General features: G+C 41.6%; 1 protein-coding gene across 16 annotated transcripts in view; it reads left to right on the top strand.

The window, feature by feature from the left end:
- The window catches only part of ank1a (ankyrin 1, erythrocytic a), a 90,122-nt gene that overhangs the window by 39,466 nt on the left and 32,822 nt on the right, over positions 1-17,834 (top strand). For 15 of the 16 annotated variants that reach the window (XM_055011593.1, XM_055011592.1, XM_055011587.1 and 12 more), the window contains one exon: positions 16,230-16,331. In XM_055011593.1, the coding sequence (XP_054867568.1) occupies positions 16,230-16,331 (102 nt within the window). Of the gene's footprint in view, positions 1-8,514; positions 8,974-16,229; positions 16,332-17,834 lie in introns of those variants that run through there. The other variant, XM_055011594.1, reaches the window with a different exon arrangement.

Raw genomic sequence — 17,834 nt, 5'->3', positions numbered from 1 at the left:
TTTTCAAAATGTAAAACTTTCACATTTAACAAAAAAAGTCACTTCCAATGTAAAGTCTGTGGACAGATTGAAACAAGAGGACTGAAAACTTATTTTAGTTGATCCGCTTGGAGAGCATTTTTCAGTGGTGTTCACTTCATATAACACATCCAGATTGTGCGACTGTTGATGTTTGCTACCCAGTTGGACATAGTTTTAGTATATGCTTTAGCATATGTAGCATATGTCATGAAATTAATCTTATCACAGCAATGAAACCAAATGCCCAAAGCTATAAAAACAAAAAAATGTATTACACCATGCACTATAGCTTCACTGTATTGTTCTCGGCTGTCAGAGCAAATACGTCCAAAAGCATTAAGTAGCATCATGCAGATTGGCCAGTCAGTGGCGTGATGATATGAAACTCTCCCTAAACCTCAAACTGGTCGCACAAACCATGACTCTTCCCCCGAGGGCTGACGTAATTTACACAAAAATCTAACGCTTTATCAAACGCTCCAGCCTCCCCCACCCCCTCCTGTATCACGGCTTTGTGAGATGTCAGAGGTCTGTGTAAAGGCCCCATCCCCTTTGCCACCATTAATAGTTAGTGGGCCTGGAGAATATCCCTTATCATCCCACAGCTCTAATTACCCCTCAGTGAGTCCTTGGAGACAGATGCTCAGGGAGCCAAGCCCCATTCGTCACAGTACGGCTGCATGGTAAACTCAATATGAAAATAAAGCAAACTGTCACACTCTGCACTGTCACATAAATTCTCCCCCGTCTCAGTTTCTCTTTTCCAGCTGCTCCCCAGCCCACTGTAGATGCAGACTACATTAGGAAGCCCATTCATATCCAGCCACCAGCAGTTGGCTGTAATTTGTTTCGGCTAGGGGGGCCAGAGTGTAATTTACATGTGAAAGGCCACGACGCATTCAAATATTGTAACTCTCATTTTGTCCCAGGGTTATTGCTGCGGGCTTCACAGAATTCAGATTAAAGTTTTACTGCTATTGTACGAGACTGCAGAAGTCGTGTAATAATGTCTCAGTTGGCCACTTACCAACTCTTGGAAGAAGACAGGAGAGCAGGATTCTTCTCGTCTTGCTGACCCATTAGGAACTGATCTTTCCTGGCTTTTGGCAAGTGAGATGCCTCATGGGAACAAGCTGGCCCACAAAGAATACTTTGAATAGAGCCATCCCAAGTAACTAAAGCCTAAATGACTTTATAACTGCAGTCCCACACCTGCACTACACTAGGTTTTAAATGGCTCAAAGTAAATTCATCTTTAAAAGTGGAGATCCCAGACTTTGAGAAAAAATGATGTCATTATGGGTGGCAAAATTTTCTTGAAATAGTCAGGGAGCATATATTAATACTATAAGTACTGTGAACCTATGTATAGCATATTATAGTCCCTCATTGCATCTCTGAGCACAATTTACACACCAAACAAGATATTTCACACTGGTACAGGTATAAATGTCCAGATATTTGTCACAAGGAGCCCCTACGTCGTGCACATGTCCTTCTATTAAGAAAGATCAGCATTACCAGTTCAATCTGAAAAGTACAATTTTGTTTTTTGAAATAAACCAAAAATGTACTGAACTTCCCTCTCAATGTTTAGTTTTAAAACCATCCCTAGACTACCTCACTTTTCCCCATCTGATAAAACTGTTTTAATTTTTTTTCCCATTCTGAGCCACAAGTCCATCCACCTACTTAATTTTACACTTTCAGTGTATTTATTTACATGACTTAATTAGCCTTCAAATAATTTTATTAATGACTCATGTTTCTTTCCCCACGGTTCTAAACAGATTTTATTTTCAGTAACCTTTTTAACAGCACCATTAGTTTTGCTTTTTCCATTGAAACCTTGAAGCACCTTAGACATCATCCGTTTCATTTTTGTGTGTGTATGTTTACTGACAAAGCGAGAGAGAGAGAGAAACTGAGCAACAATCAATGTGCATGCATGCGTGCATGTGCATGTGTTTTAGGTGAATGCGCAGAGTGCATGGTGAAGGTGGAAGTATACTCCAAAAGAAAGTGTTGGTCGAAAGTCTAAAAACGGTCAAAAAGATCCTCTATGATGAACAATCCCTTAGACGTTTGCACTCACCGCTGTAGTTTACCAGGTATATACACAGTAGGCGTAACAAGGGACACCGTTTCCAGTCCTCCAAACATTTACCGACATTCCTGCTTCCACCCTGTCAGCGTTTCAGTGATGAAGACCGGCAGAGCTGTCTGACTATAGAGCCAGGAGAGTACAACTGAAAAAAAAACCGCCATTACAGATCTTCTCAGTCTGTTCGACATTTCCAAGTGAACCCTGCTCATGTTCAGCACAAAGCAGAGGAGAAAAGCCACCTGTACCAGCGATATTCTGTCATTTTGACAAGCTTTAAGCTGATTATTCAGTCATTTGTCATGTAAGAGCCTATTACAAAGATATAAAGAACATAACCACAACCTCCAGTGCATTAAAGAGCCTTTTCATATGGTATAAAGCCATTTTATTTTCATGCCATCATCTCCATTAAACCTTAAAGAAAAAGTGTATATTAGTTATAGCATCTGTATTGTGGTGTAGGTATCAGTATTTATTAATGCACATGCACCTGTCGCAAACAGAAGTTAATAGTTAAATGTGGTGAAAAGAGCACATTTTCTAACAAATGATGATGTATAAAATGATACAAGACATGAACTAAATCATCAGTATGGATTGCATTCAATGTACGATTGTAATTTTAATATTGACTGCATTTTCCTGTTTAACAAAATTATTCATATTTTAGGTCTACCTCAACCAAAATCCATAGATTGCATGTGAAAAAACAAGCTTGGCCCTAAAACGTCACTACCCTGGACCCCTGTGGTTTGCACTGAGTTACACGTCTGCTACATTTAATTGCACATCCAGTTTGTAACTTACACACCTCACTTTAATGACCGGCTTCTCTCACCACCTTCAAGTGTTCCAAGAAAAGGCACAAACACACAGACCTTCCTCCTCACATGGTCGGACGATGCGCTGCACGACCTTGTTCAGTTTGAGTATACCGCTGCCTGAACTGAATGCTTGCATATGGAAGGTTGCTGTGAGCTGCATATGTGTGTGTGTGCTGAATGTAAGTGAGTGTGTGTTATGCACCTGCATGCACTGCACTGTAGGTGAATGTGCGTGTGTGTGAGTGTGTGTTTGGATGTGTAAGCGTGTAAGGCAGCTTTAAAGTAGTCGAATAGAGGAAGTTGAATGATTGACGCCAGCTCTAAAATCTTTCTTTGGACTGCACTCGCCCCGACTGACGAGAGCATCTCCATTAATTGCTTATATTTAATATTTATTAACACGTCAATCTCTGATACAGCAGGCAGCTCAGCATCTGTCCCCTGAGGCAAGATATTAACTGTTGAAGTGGAAAACAACATGGTAGCCACATCAAATATGTATTTATTTTTTAATTAAGAGCAGCTCATACAGTTAAGTACGAATGGGCCCTGCTTTGTTGCAGCCGGTCGCTCTGCTGTTTTGCTGTCAATAACATGATGATGGAGGGTTTGTGTAAGGGAGGGACTGGGGTCTGACTCAGCACTGCTGTGCAGATGAAGAGGCCATCATACTGTTAACAGGACTGTGGAAGAAACGAAGATATTGTACATCCACCGAGGCTCAGATTCAGAGAAGCTCCCAATGTGTGTTTATTTGTCATCGCAGTTGCCACTAGGCCCAAGACGTCCTCTCTTCTTTCTGCTTTGGCGTGCACCTCTTGCTCTTTGCATCAATCTCTTCTTTCATGTTTTCCTTCCCGGCTGATTTCCTTACCGCTTCCACTCTTTGAGAAATGAGGCTGGTGCTGCACCGAGGCAAGTCGGAACGAGTGTGTGGAAACGTTACTGTCCCTGTACAAATGATGTTGATGTACTGCAAGCTGAGATACAGACAGGTTTAAAAAATAGAGCACTGAGAACGATACAGTGCAGAAAGCCACAGGACTGATTGTGTGCCATATAAGGTTACATGAAACTTCTGTAAAAACAAACCCAAACCTCAGATTAATGGCCTCATCTTGTTAGTTGGTGATTTTTTTCCTCAAATGCAGTAAAGCTAACACAGTACAGCATTAAAGACTGATTCTAGCTTTTCTTTCATGCGTTCATTTCTGTGTATGTACCAACTGATGAGTAACAAGAAAGTGTCCTACTTTCATAATTGATATAACTTTCAAAAACAAAAGTTTACCATATAGCTATAGTTAATGTTTATTGTAGTTGCTCATTTTCAACAAAGCTTTATAGGCTGCTAGCTTTGCTGTTTCATGCCTTGAAAACATCCTCATATAAAGGTTTCAATCGGTGTGTCCTCTGGGGATTTGCAGTGAATTACAACAAGTGAGGCATTGTAAATAAGAGTAAAAAGTAGGCTAGGTTGTTTGAGGATAAAAGGATGGATACAGAACATTTTAACCCTCTCGCAATATAATCCTAAAACATCATAGGCCAATGATATGTAACACTGAAGCAGTAGGTTGTTCTTGTTCTTTTCCCACAGAGGAAACAGTGCAGTTTATTTTCTCAAGGGATTTATAATAGAATTGCATTATGTCCCACTTTAACTGAGTTATGTCAATAGCAGCAGGTGAACTCCTGGTCCTGGTGGAGTTCGTATCTTGTAGTTTCAGGGCAGTACATTAGCTCTGAATAGAGTCTAAATACTTGGGCCACTTCAGCTCTGCGTCTATTAACCAGACTGATTGAATTATGGTCTGGCTGCTCAGACTCTGTCTGGTGCTGACTCAAGCCCAGTTGTGACTGATGTTTGGACCCTTTATTTTAAATGATGGAGTCCGTGTTCTCAGCGAGCGCTCAGGTACTGTGTAGATACAGCAGAGGAAGACGTGGAGAGTTGTGAAGACATATTCTCTCTGCGGTGATGCTTTCTTTTCTCTTTCTCCCCTCTTGCACATCTTCACTCTGTATTTCCCGATCTCTACTTCTCCACTTACGAAGATTAATGGGAGCCCGATCCTGCGCTGACAGATTGCCGCTGTCATTCTTCTCTATTGCCTTCATCTTTTCTGCTCTCCTCCCTCGTCTCACTGTTTCTAACCCCGTTTTTGTCTTCCACAGGTCAGTCTGGCTTTGTCACGTTGAGGTGCACGTGCATTTTTGAGGCGTCTGTATGTGCCCTATGTGTGATAGTATGCATATATGGGAATGAGCCGTGAGTGCTCTGACATGTGATATGCACTCTGTCTGCAGAGGGAAGATAGTTTTAACACCCACTGCTGTTAACGCTGAGTTAAACTGCTCCTGTCAGTTCACAGACCAGAGAAGCTTAATGTAGCTCATGAGGAGGAGCTAAAGTACAGGATAAGCTATTGAATGTGTGTGTTTTGTGTGTGTATGTGTGTGATTGTGAGGTTTGTGCCAGGGCTGCAGTAATCAGCCCGACCCAGCCCATAGTTTTTGAAGCTCCTGCAGGCCAATGTTGCAGAGCGTCATGCTGCCACTAGAGGGGCGTTATGCCAAACCGGAGTAGTGCAACCTTACACACACATAACGTTAATACTTGTGAATTCAGAGCTAGCACAGAAAGAGAATATAGTAGAAAGTATTTCAGTTCAAATGATAACCCTGCACATGTTTTGCTTTTGAAATCCTGTTTTGTAAAGACCTGAAATAAGTAATATATGGTTATTTTTATAACCCAGAATTTTGTTGCCCTTCTTTCTCCTTATTAATCTTGCCCCATGCGTTCAGTCCCTACTGCTGCTTCACCACCACAATCTCTGTTGGCCTGCAGAGTGTTTACAGCGCCATATGTCTGCTGTTTTTCCACATATCTTCAGCCACTTCTTTTCGCAGCTTGAGATCAGAGCTGCAGTGCATTGTGAGATGGAGGTGTTGGATAAGTGATGTTTGTCTGTGTCACCACAACCTGCTTTTATGTTTCGGCCTTCAACCCTGAATTTAGTTTTATCTGTGTGACGTTAGTCAGCATGTGGGTGTGATCGAGGCAGTGAGTGTAAGGGTCAGACAAGGGCAAAGAGTGTAACAGGTTGAAGAAAGACAGCTGACAGACTGTTTATGTTGATTTCTCCCTCACTTTCTCAGCTCTAGTCTCTGTTGTCGTAGACATCAAGACACGGGCAATAAACCACCAGAAGCAGCACGTGGACAGCTGCCGTCCTTTATCCCGCCAACAAGAGGAGCTTGACACAGGGTGCAGAGGCCATGTCTTTCTTGAACTTAAATCAACCCTATTACAAAACAGAAGTGTGGCATATATGCTTGATAATGACCTGAAACCACACCGAGTCACAGACTCAGTGAGTGTCCTGCCTCTTTAAGAGAATATACAAGATTGCATTTTTGCACTTGGGTGTAGAGTTACAGCCTAGATACTCATGATGCTGTGAGTTCATCCCACAATCTGCATCGCATGCCGGCTGGATGCTTTTCACCTTCTCTTCATATAAAAAACATAGAATCTGTGACTAGGCAGAAAGTTTTCACTTAAAATGTTAAAAGACTAGGTTCACATTTTTTAAATTGGCCAAACAGCAGCCATGTGCCCATGTGTGTTTTGAAACTGTTTTTGTACGCTGTAATCATTCCTCCTGTTCACACTGACCATAAAAAGATCCCTTTTTGGTATATTTCCAGTAGAAACAGTTACATCCGTTGAGCCTAACTGATATATCAGTGAGCCGATATCATTGGCTAATATTGGCCTATAATAAATGCAATAAGTTTCATAACTTTTTGTAATGAAGAAAAAGGTGATAATTTAGAAAATGTGTCATCGCATAGTTTAGTTAGTTAGGTGCCATCTCCATTATTTACTGTGCAGCACATGTAGCAGAGTACGTAACACATATGAGCCGACAGTTGGGCTGAGTTAAACCTTCTCTCCATGAGAAGTTGCTAACTAGTTTGTGTAATACATTGCTGGAAAGATAATAAACAACAACTCCATCATTTTTATGTATATACAAAGAGTATAGGCTGATATATTAATATTTTCATTTTTTTAACAGCAAAATGTATCTAAAGATATTTAGAGATTTCAGAACTTTCATCAGGTCAATAAATATCTTCCAAAGTTTCAATCTTTTTAATACCACATTCCATCTTTGTGATTCCACAGACACTTTATTTCAATGTATGATAATATGTTTTACATCTTACATAGACAGAGGAACAACAGTACAAAGTGCCAAGTACTGAAAACTGCTGAAGTCTCAATATTGCTGTTTTTCTTTTATACAAAACAAAGATTTCATGAATGGATTTTTTTTAATAGTCCAGCATACGCAGATTGAAGGATTACAGCAAGCAGGAGGGTTTCAGTACAGATGTAGGCATCTGACAGAGGTTTTTAGACAAATATGAAAAAAATCAAACCCTGCCTGTCCTTTAACTTTTGACTGCAAGATGTCGAAGACTTTACTGTAAAGTTGATTCACTTGGAGGAGAATTGGACTGTAATATTGGAGGCTTGTGTAAGTTCTGTCAACAGAGTATCAAACACAAGTAACTTCAAAGCCTGAACATCCGAAGAAGAAGAAGAAAGATAAGAAATGGCTTTATATGAGTAGCAACTTAATTCTGCCACACCTTAAGAAGGTCTTATCAGTTAGCACCTGATTAGATCTCACTTCTCCTCAGGTGAGTCGATTTACTCGATGCAGGCTGAGCCAGAAGATGTTTATGTCAGAGTTGCAGCCCCTTTTCTTGGAGGACCACGGGATAATTTGTCATGTCTTCATGGACATTAGTGTCCGTAGTCCCCTGTCTCACATTCTTTTTCAGTGCAGCTCTCATCACTGTCTAAACTCAATTCTGTGGACAGGACAGAGATCCCACGTGATGTTTTTGCCCAGGTCACGGTCCAGTGGTACTGAGTAGTGTATGGCCTTCTTTCTGCTATGCCCCCTCCTTCCCCTCTCCTACTAGCATTTATCTCTCTGCATGGTTTTGGCAGCGATGTGCTTTTCCCAGCATTTAGCCAGGAGAGGGAGAGAGGAGGGGAGAGGTAGAGAAAAGGAGGCCTTTTCAAGCGAGGAATGACGGACGCTTTATTAAAAGAGGCAGGGCCTTTTGAGAGGCTGGCCCCTCCATGCTCCCCCCCCCACCCCATGTGTCTGGCCTATTGTCACTGGGCGGTGGCAGCAACCCCCCCACCAGGCGCTTTGTCACTGTAAGTCACCTCACAGACCGAAACAGACCCGCTCGGAAAAAAACACACCCATTCGCCACAGTAACTACACTATTCTGGTATCGCCTGGTCCGTGAAAAAAATGGATTGTCTGGCTGTCAGAAAACATACAGGAGACACGGAGATGGGCGTGACGTGTGGAGAAGAAGGGACAGCAGAAAGGAGGGATAAAGTTGGGGTGACACGGAGTGTTGGGGTGCAACAAATGTGAAAGGTGGAGAGGACGGATGAGGTGGACGGCAGAACATAGAGGGTGATGGAGGAGAGAGGAAGGGCAGGGGGGAAAAGATGGAGATGAAGGAGAAACAAAAAATAGAGCAAGTGAGGCAGGGGTTGAGAAACTAAAAAAAAATGGGGAAAAGTAGCCAAGAATCAGTGAGGAAAATTCGTGGGGAGAGTGTTGGGGGCACCCGGTTGTTTTTTTCCTGTGTGTGAAATGTGTGTCTTTAGATACAGGCAGCATTCCTCCAGAGATAAACCCCTGGGCCCCCCATCCCCTCAACCCCCACCCTCCTCAGTCTCTCCACCCACCATGCTTACTCAAGTGTGCGTGTCTGGGCGTGTGTGTGTCTGTGTGTGTGTGCGTGTGTGCGTTCGTGTTTACGTTGGATGGGGGTCTGCGTGCCCTGTACGGCAGAACTTGCAGGGGGCAACAGAAAAGACAGCTGTGTGTTTGAGAGAAACAGAAAACGTAAGAAAGACAGAGTGGAGGGCCAACAGGCATGCCAGTCAAGACCGTCACTTTGGGAGTGAGTACCACAAACTCTGCTGCTCTCCGTCTCACCTTCCTCTTGATACACTCATCTCTTGTCCTGTAACTCTCTCTCTAACTCTCTTTCTCTCTGCTGCTCTTAGTGCTGTCTTTTTTTCCTTGTAATGTTTTGTTCTGCTATAAAATCTGTGGTTGCATTTTCTCAGATTTAATGCACCTGCCAGCTCTCCCTGTCTTCACCCTTTCACATCAGACCGTGATGGGCCTGTACCTTTTCTCACCAGACTTGTTTCCCGTTTTAAATCCATTTTTTCTTGAATATTCGCATTCTCTCACACATGAATATTGCATTTACTCTTTGTCCAGTTTGCTTTAGCTCATTTTATTCAGAACGCGCCTCTCTCTGTTTGCTGAGTACCATTCTTGTTCTCCATCCGTCCATGTGAACAGTTTTGGAGACTTATCACTGGCCCGGCTTTCACTGCTTCTTCTTGTTTTCAGTCCTGAATATTCCCTTGTGTTTGGTGATGAAAATGATTAGAAAAACAAGACGGAGAAAGGAAGCGAAGTAAACGCTGGTTCTGATTATTATGAAAATGATCTGTCATTTATGGAACACAAATTAACCTGGTTTTAATCAAAGCTTCAAAGAGATAATAGTGTATTAAAAACACAGTCTATTCGGTAGAGCCTCTCGTGACAACATGGGAGTGAGCCTGGTTGTTTGGAGTATCTTCTCAGAGTTGTGATGCATGTGCAACCAAGATTAGTGTTGGTGCGTGTATGTGTGGGTGTGTATCGTGTTCTCTGTTCTCCTTAATCTTGTTTTTGACCTCATTTGTTCATTTGTTTGATGTTCAGATTGTATGATGTCACACAGGATTAGCTGTGGTAAGTAAACTAGAGGTCAGTAAACTGATTAGCGGCGCCAGTTAACGAGATGCTTTCAGTGAAAAACTATAGACTGCTTCATGTAGTGAACCAGCACAGGTAATAGCAACACACTGCACACAAGGCCCTGCTGCTAGAATTTGTATGAGTGCTCATATTGTGTCTGCCTGAGTTTACCTGGGGCAATAGAAGAAGTGTTTGTAAGGTTTAACTGCAGATGATGCAACCCATAGAAATGCACCGGTTGTGTTTAGAACTTATCAGTCCGAGGATGAACTACAGACAGTTTCACAATGCTGTCAGTAGAGTTTATTCATCTCTGAATCCTTCGTTTTCTAGAACTGTTTCACTACTTGCATTATTCACTTTCGCTCCGAATATAATTTGAAGTGAAGCAGACAAACTTGCCAATAGAAAGCCAGTGATCAGTTAAAGTAATGACAGCGGCCTCAGATAACTCAGAATAACGATGAGCAGTGGTGGAGGAAATATTCAGATTCTTAACTTTAGTAAAAATGCAATATCACAGTGTCAAAATACTCAAGATAAAGTTGTGAATTCAACTTTTACTCAAGTGCAGAAATGCTTATTAAAATTAACTGTACTTTTCATAAAGAATGACCCCTTTCTGAGTGTTTCCTACTGCTTAACATGTAAGCAGTGTTTTGTTGTGAGGTACTTTAATTTATAATGAAACTTACATTTTCAATTTGTCATGTTTTGTAGGTAAAATCTGAAAAAGTTACTGTCACAAAAGCAGTCAGATAAAAGTAGTGGACTGAAAAGTGCAACATTTCAATTGAAAAACTTGTTGAGAAGATGCGTTAGGTGTCAAAAAGAAGGTGTGCAGTATTAGAATAAATGTATTTTCCAAAACTATAAAAAAAAGTGCTTACAACACTGAGTTCAATGGGTTTTCTGTAGCTGTTTTAGCAGGTGTGATGCTGAAGCAACCTTCAGTTTGCAGTACTGATGATGCCATCACTTATATAAAGTTCAAATGTTTACTTTTAGAGTTTTAGACTTTAGTTTGATAGTTTTTAGATCAGTTCGCCACCTGGAATAAAGTTACATGTGTTCTTATACAGCCTCGCTGTCCTCCAGATGGTTATATTCTGTATAATTATGGTGCAGTAAAGCACAGGATGTTTACCATCTTATCTTGATCCGATCCTCTATAGGTTCCAAGCCCTATCTTCACCCTTATGGCTTTCACCCTCTTTGTCACCCTTACAAAAGATCACAATAACCATGACAATAATAACCATGACAATCTCATCTACAAGCGCAGAGGCTTCAGCAGAGCCGAATAAGAGACAATCAGTGAGGGACAAACAGTGGGCTACAGAGTGGGGGAGGCTGGGAGTGTGAGAAAGTAAACAGTAAAAATGAGACAATATGCTTCGCTACATACAGGCAATAGAGGCAGACAGACAAACGGTTGGACGGACAGGCAGATTTACATGCAGACAGACGGTGTTGAGTGGGGGAATGTAACGGCTTCATCCTGGTGCTGTCTTCCTGTAAATCCTCCCATAGCTGAGCAGTCCCCCGGGTCTCAGCCTGACAGACTCTACACTTACTACACAAATATAGCCGGAAACCGCCTGCTGCACACTCAACCTCCTCCAGCAGCCCGAGACATGAAGGCAGGGCAGAGAAAAAAGGGACAGAGAAAAGAAAATCAATTTCTAGAACAAATGCAAGTCAGCAGAAAGGCAAGATGAAATAGCTGCTTAAGCACTTTGCAGGAATTTCCATATCCGCTGTTAGTGTCCCCCTGAAATACACAGAAACCCTCCAATCAGATGAGTTTAAATACAACCAGATATTGAGTTTAGTGATGTAAAAGTATGAGACATTATCCAGAGTTTGGTGCATGTGCGCAATTTATGTTGTTTAAAGTTCAGGAAATTATTGCAAGTGAAGCAGTACTTGTGACATGTTGAACATACACAGGCACCTTATTTTCACCTTTCTGCTGGCTGTGCAAATGGCTGTGGTGGCACTTAAAATATTTATGATTTGCACCTGGTGCTGTGTCTGCAGATTCATGTTGTTGTGTTGAATGCCTGCGTATGGCTGCGAGTGTGTGTTAGAGAGAGGGACTAAGTGTCTCTGTTGTGAGTTTTATGCTAATTTGAACAAAAATGCTGAGGTTTTCTGAAGTAGATAATCACTCGCTGATCTCTGACAGAGAGATTCTTCCACTGACATGCGGTGAGAGAGCTCCAGGATTTGAGATGTGATTGCATGAACAAGATATTCTTAGATTTTTTTTGTGTGTTTTTTTTTTTTTTTTTTTTTGTTCCTTTGTCTGGCAATGACACCTCTTTAGATTTAGACAACCCTGTCTGAACTAAAAACATTTTGTGTTAAATCAGTGATTCCTAAGAGAAATCTCCAGGGTCAAAAGATCATTTAAGGTATCAGAAAAAAATAAATACATGCTGTGTATTTCTGTCAAGCTACATTCTGCCTAGTGTTTGGCCTCTTTTCTCGATTTTAAAGAGGCTTGAGTTTAAAAATGCTTACACCACATTTAGGCCTTAACCTGTGGAGACACATAACAAGCAGTTATTGACTCATTAAAGAGGGCGCAAAAAAAAACAGGTCAGGAGCCCTTGAGTTATACTGTGGATGCAAGTGCTCCATATGAATGTAGTCATAGTTTCAAGATATATGTAAGGCTGCAAAAATGGGCAACAAATTGTGAGTCTTTGGAGTGATCCTAGAAAGAATCCTTAGCTAAAATAACCCGAAATTAATTGACTTCCAACTCATGTGATTATAGAAACATGCTCAGGTAGCGGGCTGTAATCACTTGAGTAAAAGTATATAGAATATAGCAATGGTCTTCCACATTACTCTTATATTATATATAACAAAATCAGACGGAAAAGGGTTACTGGCTTTACAATCCAGTATGAATGACATTCTGCTACAGTGTTCATGTGATGCGAAAAGATAGAAAGACATTAATTTCAGATACAGAAGTTATTTTGTCAAATCCTGGTCTTTATAATTAGATTGCAAGCACAGTTTTCAGACAGTAAGAGTCTGTTTTCTACCCTCTAGAATCTCAGCATTTCCATTCAAGTCTCACATTGTGTCATTTCTTCCCTTCACATACACACACACACACGCATACACACACACGCACACACACATTCAGTCTAATCCCATTCAGAGTCATCACAAAAAACACTTAAATTAAGTCATATCATCGTTGTGAACATGATTCTTCAGGTCCAGTCCTGCGTTGTTCACGGCTGGGAAGTTTCCCCCTCATGCATACGTGCACACTGAGTTTTTGAACACTGCAGTCCACCGGCGAGTGGGTGATGTCATCCTGTCTGCTGCAGCACCAGCAGAGGAGGCAAGCGAAGAGGGGGAGATAGAGAAACATGTAAGATGCAGGCGGTAGAGGAGGGAAAGAAAGCAACAGGAAAGAAAAAGCTGAGGGAACGACAAGCTGAGGGGAGTTCAGGGAAAGAGGATTTTCTGTGATGAGATAGGGGAGTAATTTTACTGGGTAATTATGAGTTTCATTATGAGCCGCTTTGCACTGTCTTAGCCTGAGGACAGTTGCATGTACGTGGCACAACTGTGCGTGTTGATATTGCCAGTGTTAGCTGTTTAGCTTGTGAGCAGGTTATTGTGTTTCTTGTGCTTCAAACAGTATGATTAATGTGTTTGCTCATTTCTGCTCAGCCCTGGAACCTCAAGCCTGTCCACCTCTCTTTGGGAATAATCAGAGACGGACTCATTCGTCTAAATCATGCCAGAGTTCAGCACAGTGTAGCAGGGGAACTACCACGTAATGTTTTCATACTGCTGTATGTATGTGCACTGTATGTGTTTATGTGTGAGGTCGGGGATGGGTGTGGTTGTCCTGCATCCTTATCTTGCCGCACCACTCACTCGCTTCTTGACGCAACCAGATAGTCACAGAAACATGCAGATGCACACATGGAAATGCTGACTGACCACTGGGAAAGAAGAGAGTTTGCAGTAACCAGCTGAGGGGTCTTAGAATGAGTTTCCGTTGCCTTGTAAACTTCAGCAGGCTGTTTCGGAGGGAGGCAGCAGAGCTTTGAGTGGAGGGGGGTTGGACAACTGTAGAGAGGCCTCAGCCAGGGTCACTGTGGTGTTGCCATGCTACCATTTGCTGTGAAACCATGTATATTGTGTGAGGTTGGGTGTCTTTACATCAGCTGTGTTTGCCCCAGCTTTGATGAAAGGATTTTTCAGTGTGTCACCATGGCAGTTTGACACAGTCTGCACTTGTACAGCGTGTGTCTTCTGATATTTATATTTAGTTATTGCATACACAAGACATGCAAGTTTAGGAATCATGCAAGAGCTATTTGGTGACTAATTGGAATATTGCATTTTTCTGTTTCTGTATAGAAAAACTGTATAAGTTGTATATACAAAAAAGACTTATGTGACACAACAGTGCAGGTTGAAGGTGCTGTGAGATGATCATTACTCTTGTAACAGGTGCTTCTGTGTTTCACACTGGGGTCATTTTGTTGTTATGTTGCTGTCCAGAGGGAGGAGGTTTGTGGGCTGTTATCTTTTTTTTAAAGTGGAAGTAAACAAGAGTCTGAAAATAACACTCTAGGAACATGGTTTCACAAGAAAGCCTTGAAATTATTCGCACCAAAACCCACCAACTAGACACTGAAAAAAATGATCCAAAAACAGTAGCTTAGAAATTCAGATTGCTGTTTTTATGGATTTTTATTTATTTTTTTGCCATTATTGTAATATCTAAATATCTCAAAGTGTATTTAGTCGTGTTTTTGCTTCGCCTTTTTGTTGTTTTGTTGACATTTTGTGTGTGGGAATGTCTGATCGGTCTTTAGCCTGTCAGCATGTGTGTGAGTGATTCAGAGGCTTTGTACTGCAGAGTGATATGCCTCTCAGTTGTTTGTGACCAAAAAGCTAAAAACAATGCAAAAGCAAACATGACAAAGACTCACAAGCAAGTGACTCCGCCTGCATAAGTGTCTTCAAAAGCCCAGGAATTGTCACTTTACACGCAGGACGCTCTGTACTGTATGAGGTTCATCTGATAAGTGGAAACTTTGCCACTGAATAAATTTCATCTTTATCCCAGATATCAGGACTGTCAGATGATGTTTTGCTGCCACAGTCAGCTGGAAGCAACTTTTCCTTTTAAAATTTTGTGTTTCCCTGCCATTGCCATTCTGCTTTTTCCTTTTTTTTTTTTTTTTTTTTTTTAAATGACCTCTGTCTTTGCTCAGCGTTGTGCCATTGGTGTCATGCTGAGGGTGTGTTGTGTCATTTGTTGCTATGCCTCTACTTCAGGCATGTGGATCCTTTCTCTCTTTTACACAGACCCTCTCCCTCTCTGTCAGAAGAGGACCAACAACCCTTTCACAACAATAGTCAATGCAGCTCAAAGCGTTGTGTTATGAAGTTGAGACAAGCCGCTTCTGTGCTGTGTGTCTTTGGTGTTTCTCATTTGGAACAGAAAATGAGGGGTTTGCACTGCGAATGAATTTACTATCTGCATTCGTGTGATACAGTAAGCAATTGCGGGTCTGTTTGTTTCCCTGACCAGCATGTTGTGAGATGTCTGGTTAGATGAAAAAAGGGGGGATGATGCAGGGTGGGGATGGGCTCGACGAGAGAGGAGATTATGTAAATGGCTTGCAAAGGTGCAGGGTTTGCCGCAGTCGAGTTTCTCCCCGTGGCTCTCCCTCGCTTCGGCTCCAGCTTCTTCTCCTCACTCTGCCTCCGTGCCGCATGAGTGATTCTGTTTCGGCAGCACCCATGGCTGCCTGGGAGAGGCATGAAACCCACAGACACAAGCAAAACACAGACAAAAACACTAGACGTGCCATGTGGCGGCCCGTGAGCCAGGATTCACCCAAGCATTTTTCTCTCTCTCCTTTCTCCACTTACCTTTGTCTCTCTCTGACTCTTTCATTTGTACGCACATAAATGCATACAAAGAGCCAAAAATGTGCTGGCCACGATACATAAATCACAGACTGCTGGTATTATGAAGCTCATCTGAGTAGCAGATAGATGTACGGGCACATTTTTGGAGATTTCGTGGCGCTAGGACACCAGTTTACACTCGGAGGGTACAACACCCGCAAATTTCAAGGTGCAGAGCCAGATTTTGAAACTGCACTGTCCAAAATCCCAAGGGAGGAGTGAAATGAGAGGGAAACTGATGGACAACTGCCAATCTTGCTATCGTTCTCAGCCCTTAAATGCCTTTTTTTTCTCCAATAATAATAACCAAACTCTGTCTCCCTCTCCATTTTCCCTCTCTATTCCTCTACTTTATGTGCCTCTCACTTTCTCTTATACCCCTTATCCCCCCTCTTTTTCTCCCATCTCCGCTTCACTTTGCAGGCAGATGCTGGCAACAGTTTTCTTCGAGCAGCCCGCTCTGGCAACCTGGACAAGGCCTTGGAACATATCAAAAATGGCATTGATATAAATACAGCCAATCAGGTGAGAGAGAGCGCATTCCCCAGATTGAATTGCCTGACTGGCAAGCTCATCTATCAGCCGAGGATTTTTATTTATACTGTACATGCTATTCTTGGCTTTTTATTCATGTTGGGTAATTCTGCTTATCTGCAAAACTGATCCTCAAATGTACTGCATTATAGCGAGAACAGAAATACTTGAGTATTTATGAGTCTTTGTGTAGCCACACTCCAAGTCTCCGTCTGCTTTCTAACTGATTAATATAAATTTCTCAAGGTGGGTGGACTTCTTACTTTTCATTCAAAAGATAACAGCAATGTGTGAATTGAACAGGCAGCATAATTTAGCTAATGCTATTTACAAACAGTGAAATGATTAGTTCATTTTTCAGCATCTATGTTTATCTTACAGGAAAAATAGTTATATAGCAGATACATGGTTTCAAACTCATCATTTTGCATTATCTTCTGCTCAGAAGTTGTTAGTGTGTGCAGTCATTTGTTATACTTTTATTTGTGTATGTCTTTTGAGTGTCCTGTGCATGATGTATCTGAGTACGACCACTGTGCTGTTATGTGCCTATTTGTCTGCCAGTGTACTCAGTCATGCACTACACTGTATGTGCATGCTCCGTTAATCAGTGGCTAAAGGTGGCAGGTAGAGCTTACAGGGTCTCCAGAGAAGGTAATAAATGGGGCAGAGGCTTTCCTTCGCCCCGTCTCTTCCATCCTGCCTCCTTTGCCCTGACAGTCGTTCCTCGAGTACCCAAGAAGAGGCAGTGTTACTGGGCTACGACTACTGCCCCTCAGGCTACTGAAACTTGGCCAAAAACCTGTATGTGTGCGCGAGAGATTCCTCTGCCTCATTAATCTAACTTAGTCATGGTTTCTCTTCCATTCATTTTATGCTGTCCTCAACATTTTGTAATTACTGCTGGTAATGCTTCTGTCAGGATTTCCATGAAGCCTATTCACAGGCCCTATAGCAGACCCCACATAACCACACATTTATTTGTGTACAGTGACACAGTAGCTATTATTGTCACACTCGTTGACAACGATGAAGGGAGACACCCCATGGATTAGAAATATAATTACATGCAGAAAAACAGTCTGATACAGAAAAGCTTTTGACTTGTTCTGTGATTTTTTTTTTCTGAATGAAGCATTTTGTTGTTGATATTCATTATGTATTTGTTGTTATTTTTATTGTTTCGTGTTAACTGCATTTGAGTAAAAGTGATAATCTGGAGCTTAACACATACACTAAAGATAGGCCCCAATTTGTGGAATTTCTATTTGAATTCTAAATAACGTCTTTCGGTTTATAGAAAAATGTGGGTGTTTTACTTCATGTTTTGTGGACAGTCAGGATACATTGTCTTTTTTACACTACTACCTGATGTAGCAAAGTCAAGAATTTTCAAATTCTGCACATGGGACCTTTAATATTGCAAAGGTTTAATTAAAATGCCCAATCTAGGCTACAGCCTTCTCATTAATATGATTGTACTTATTCACAATC

The sequence above is a fragment of the Amphiprion ocellaris genome, chromosome 6 (genome assembly GCF_022539595.1).
Source record: "Amphiprion ocellaris isolate individual 3 ecotype Okinawa chromosome 6, ASM2253959v1, whole genome shotgun sequence".
NCBI lineage: Eukaryota > Metazoa > Chordata > Actinopteri > Pomacentridae > Amphiprion > Amphiprion ocellaris.
This window is presented reverse-complemented; position numbering and strand designations above follow the sequence as displayed.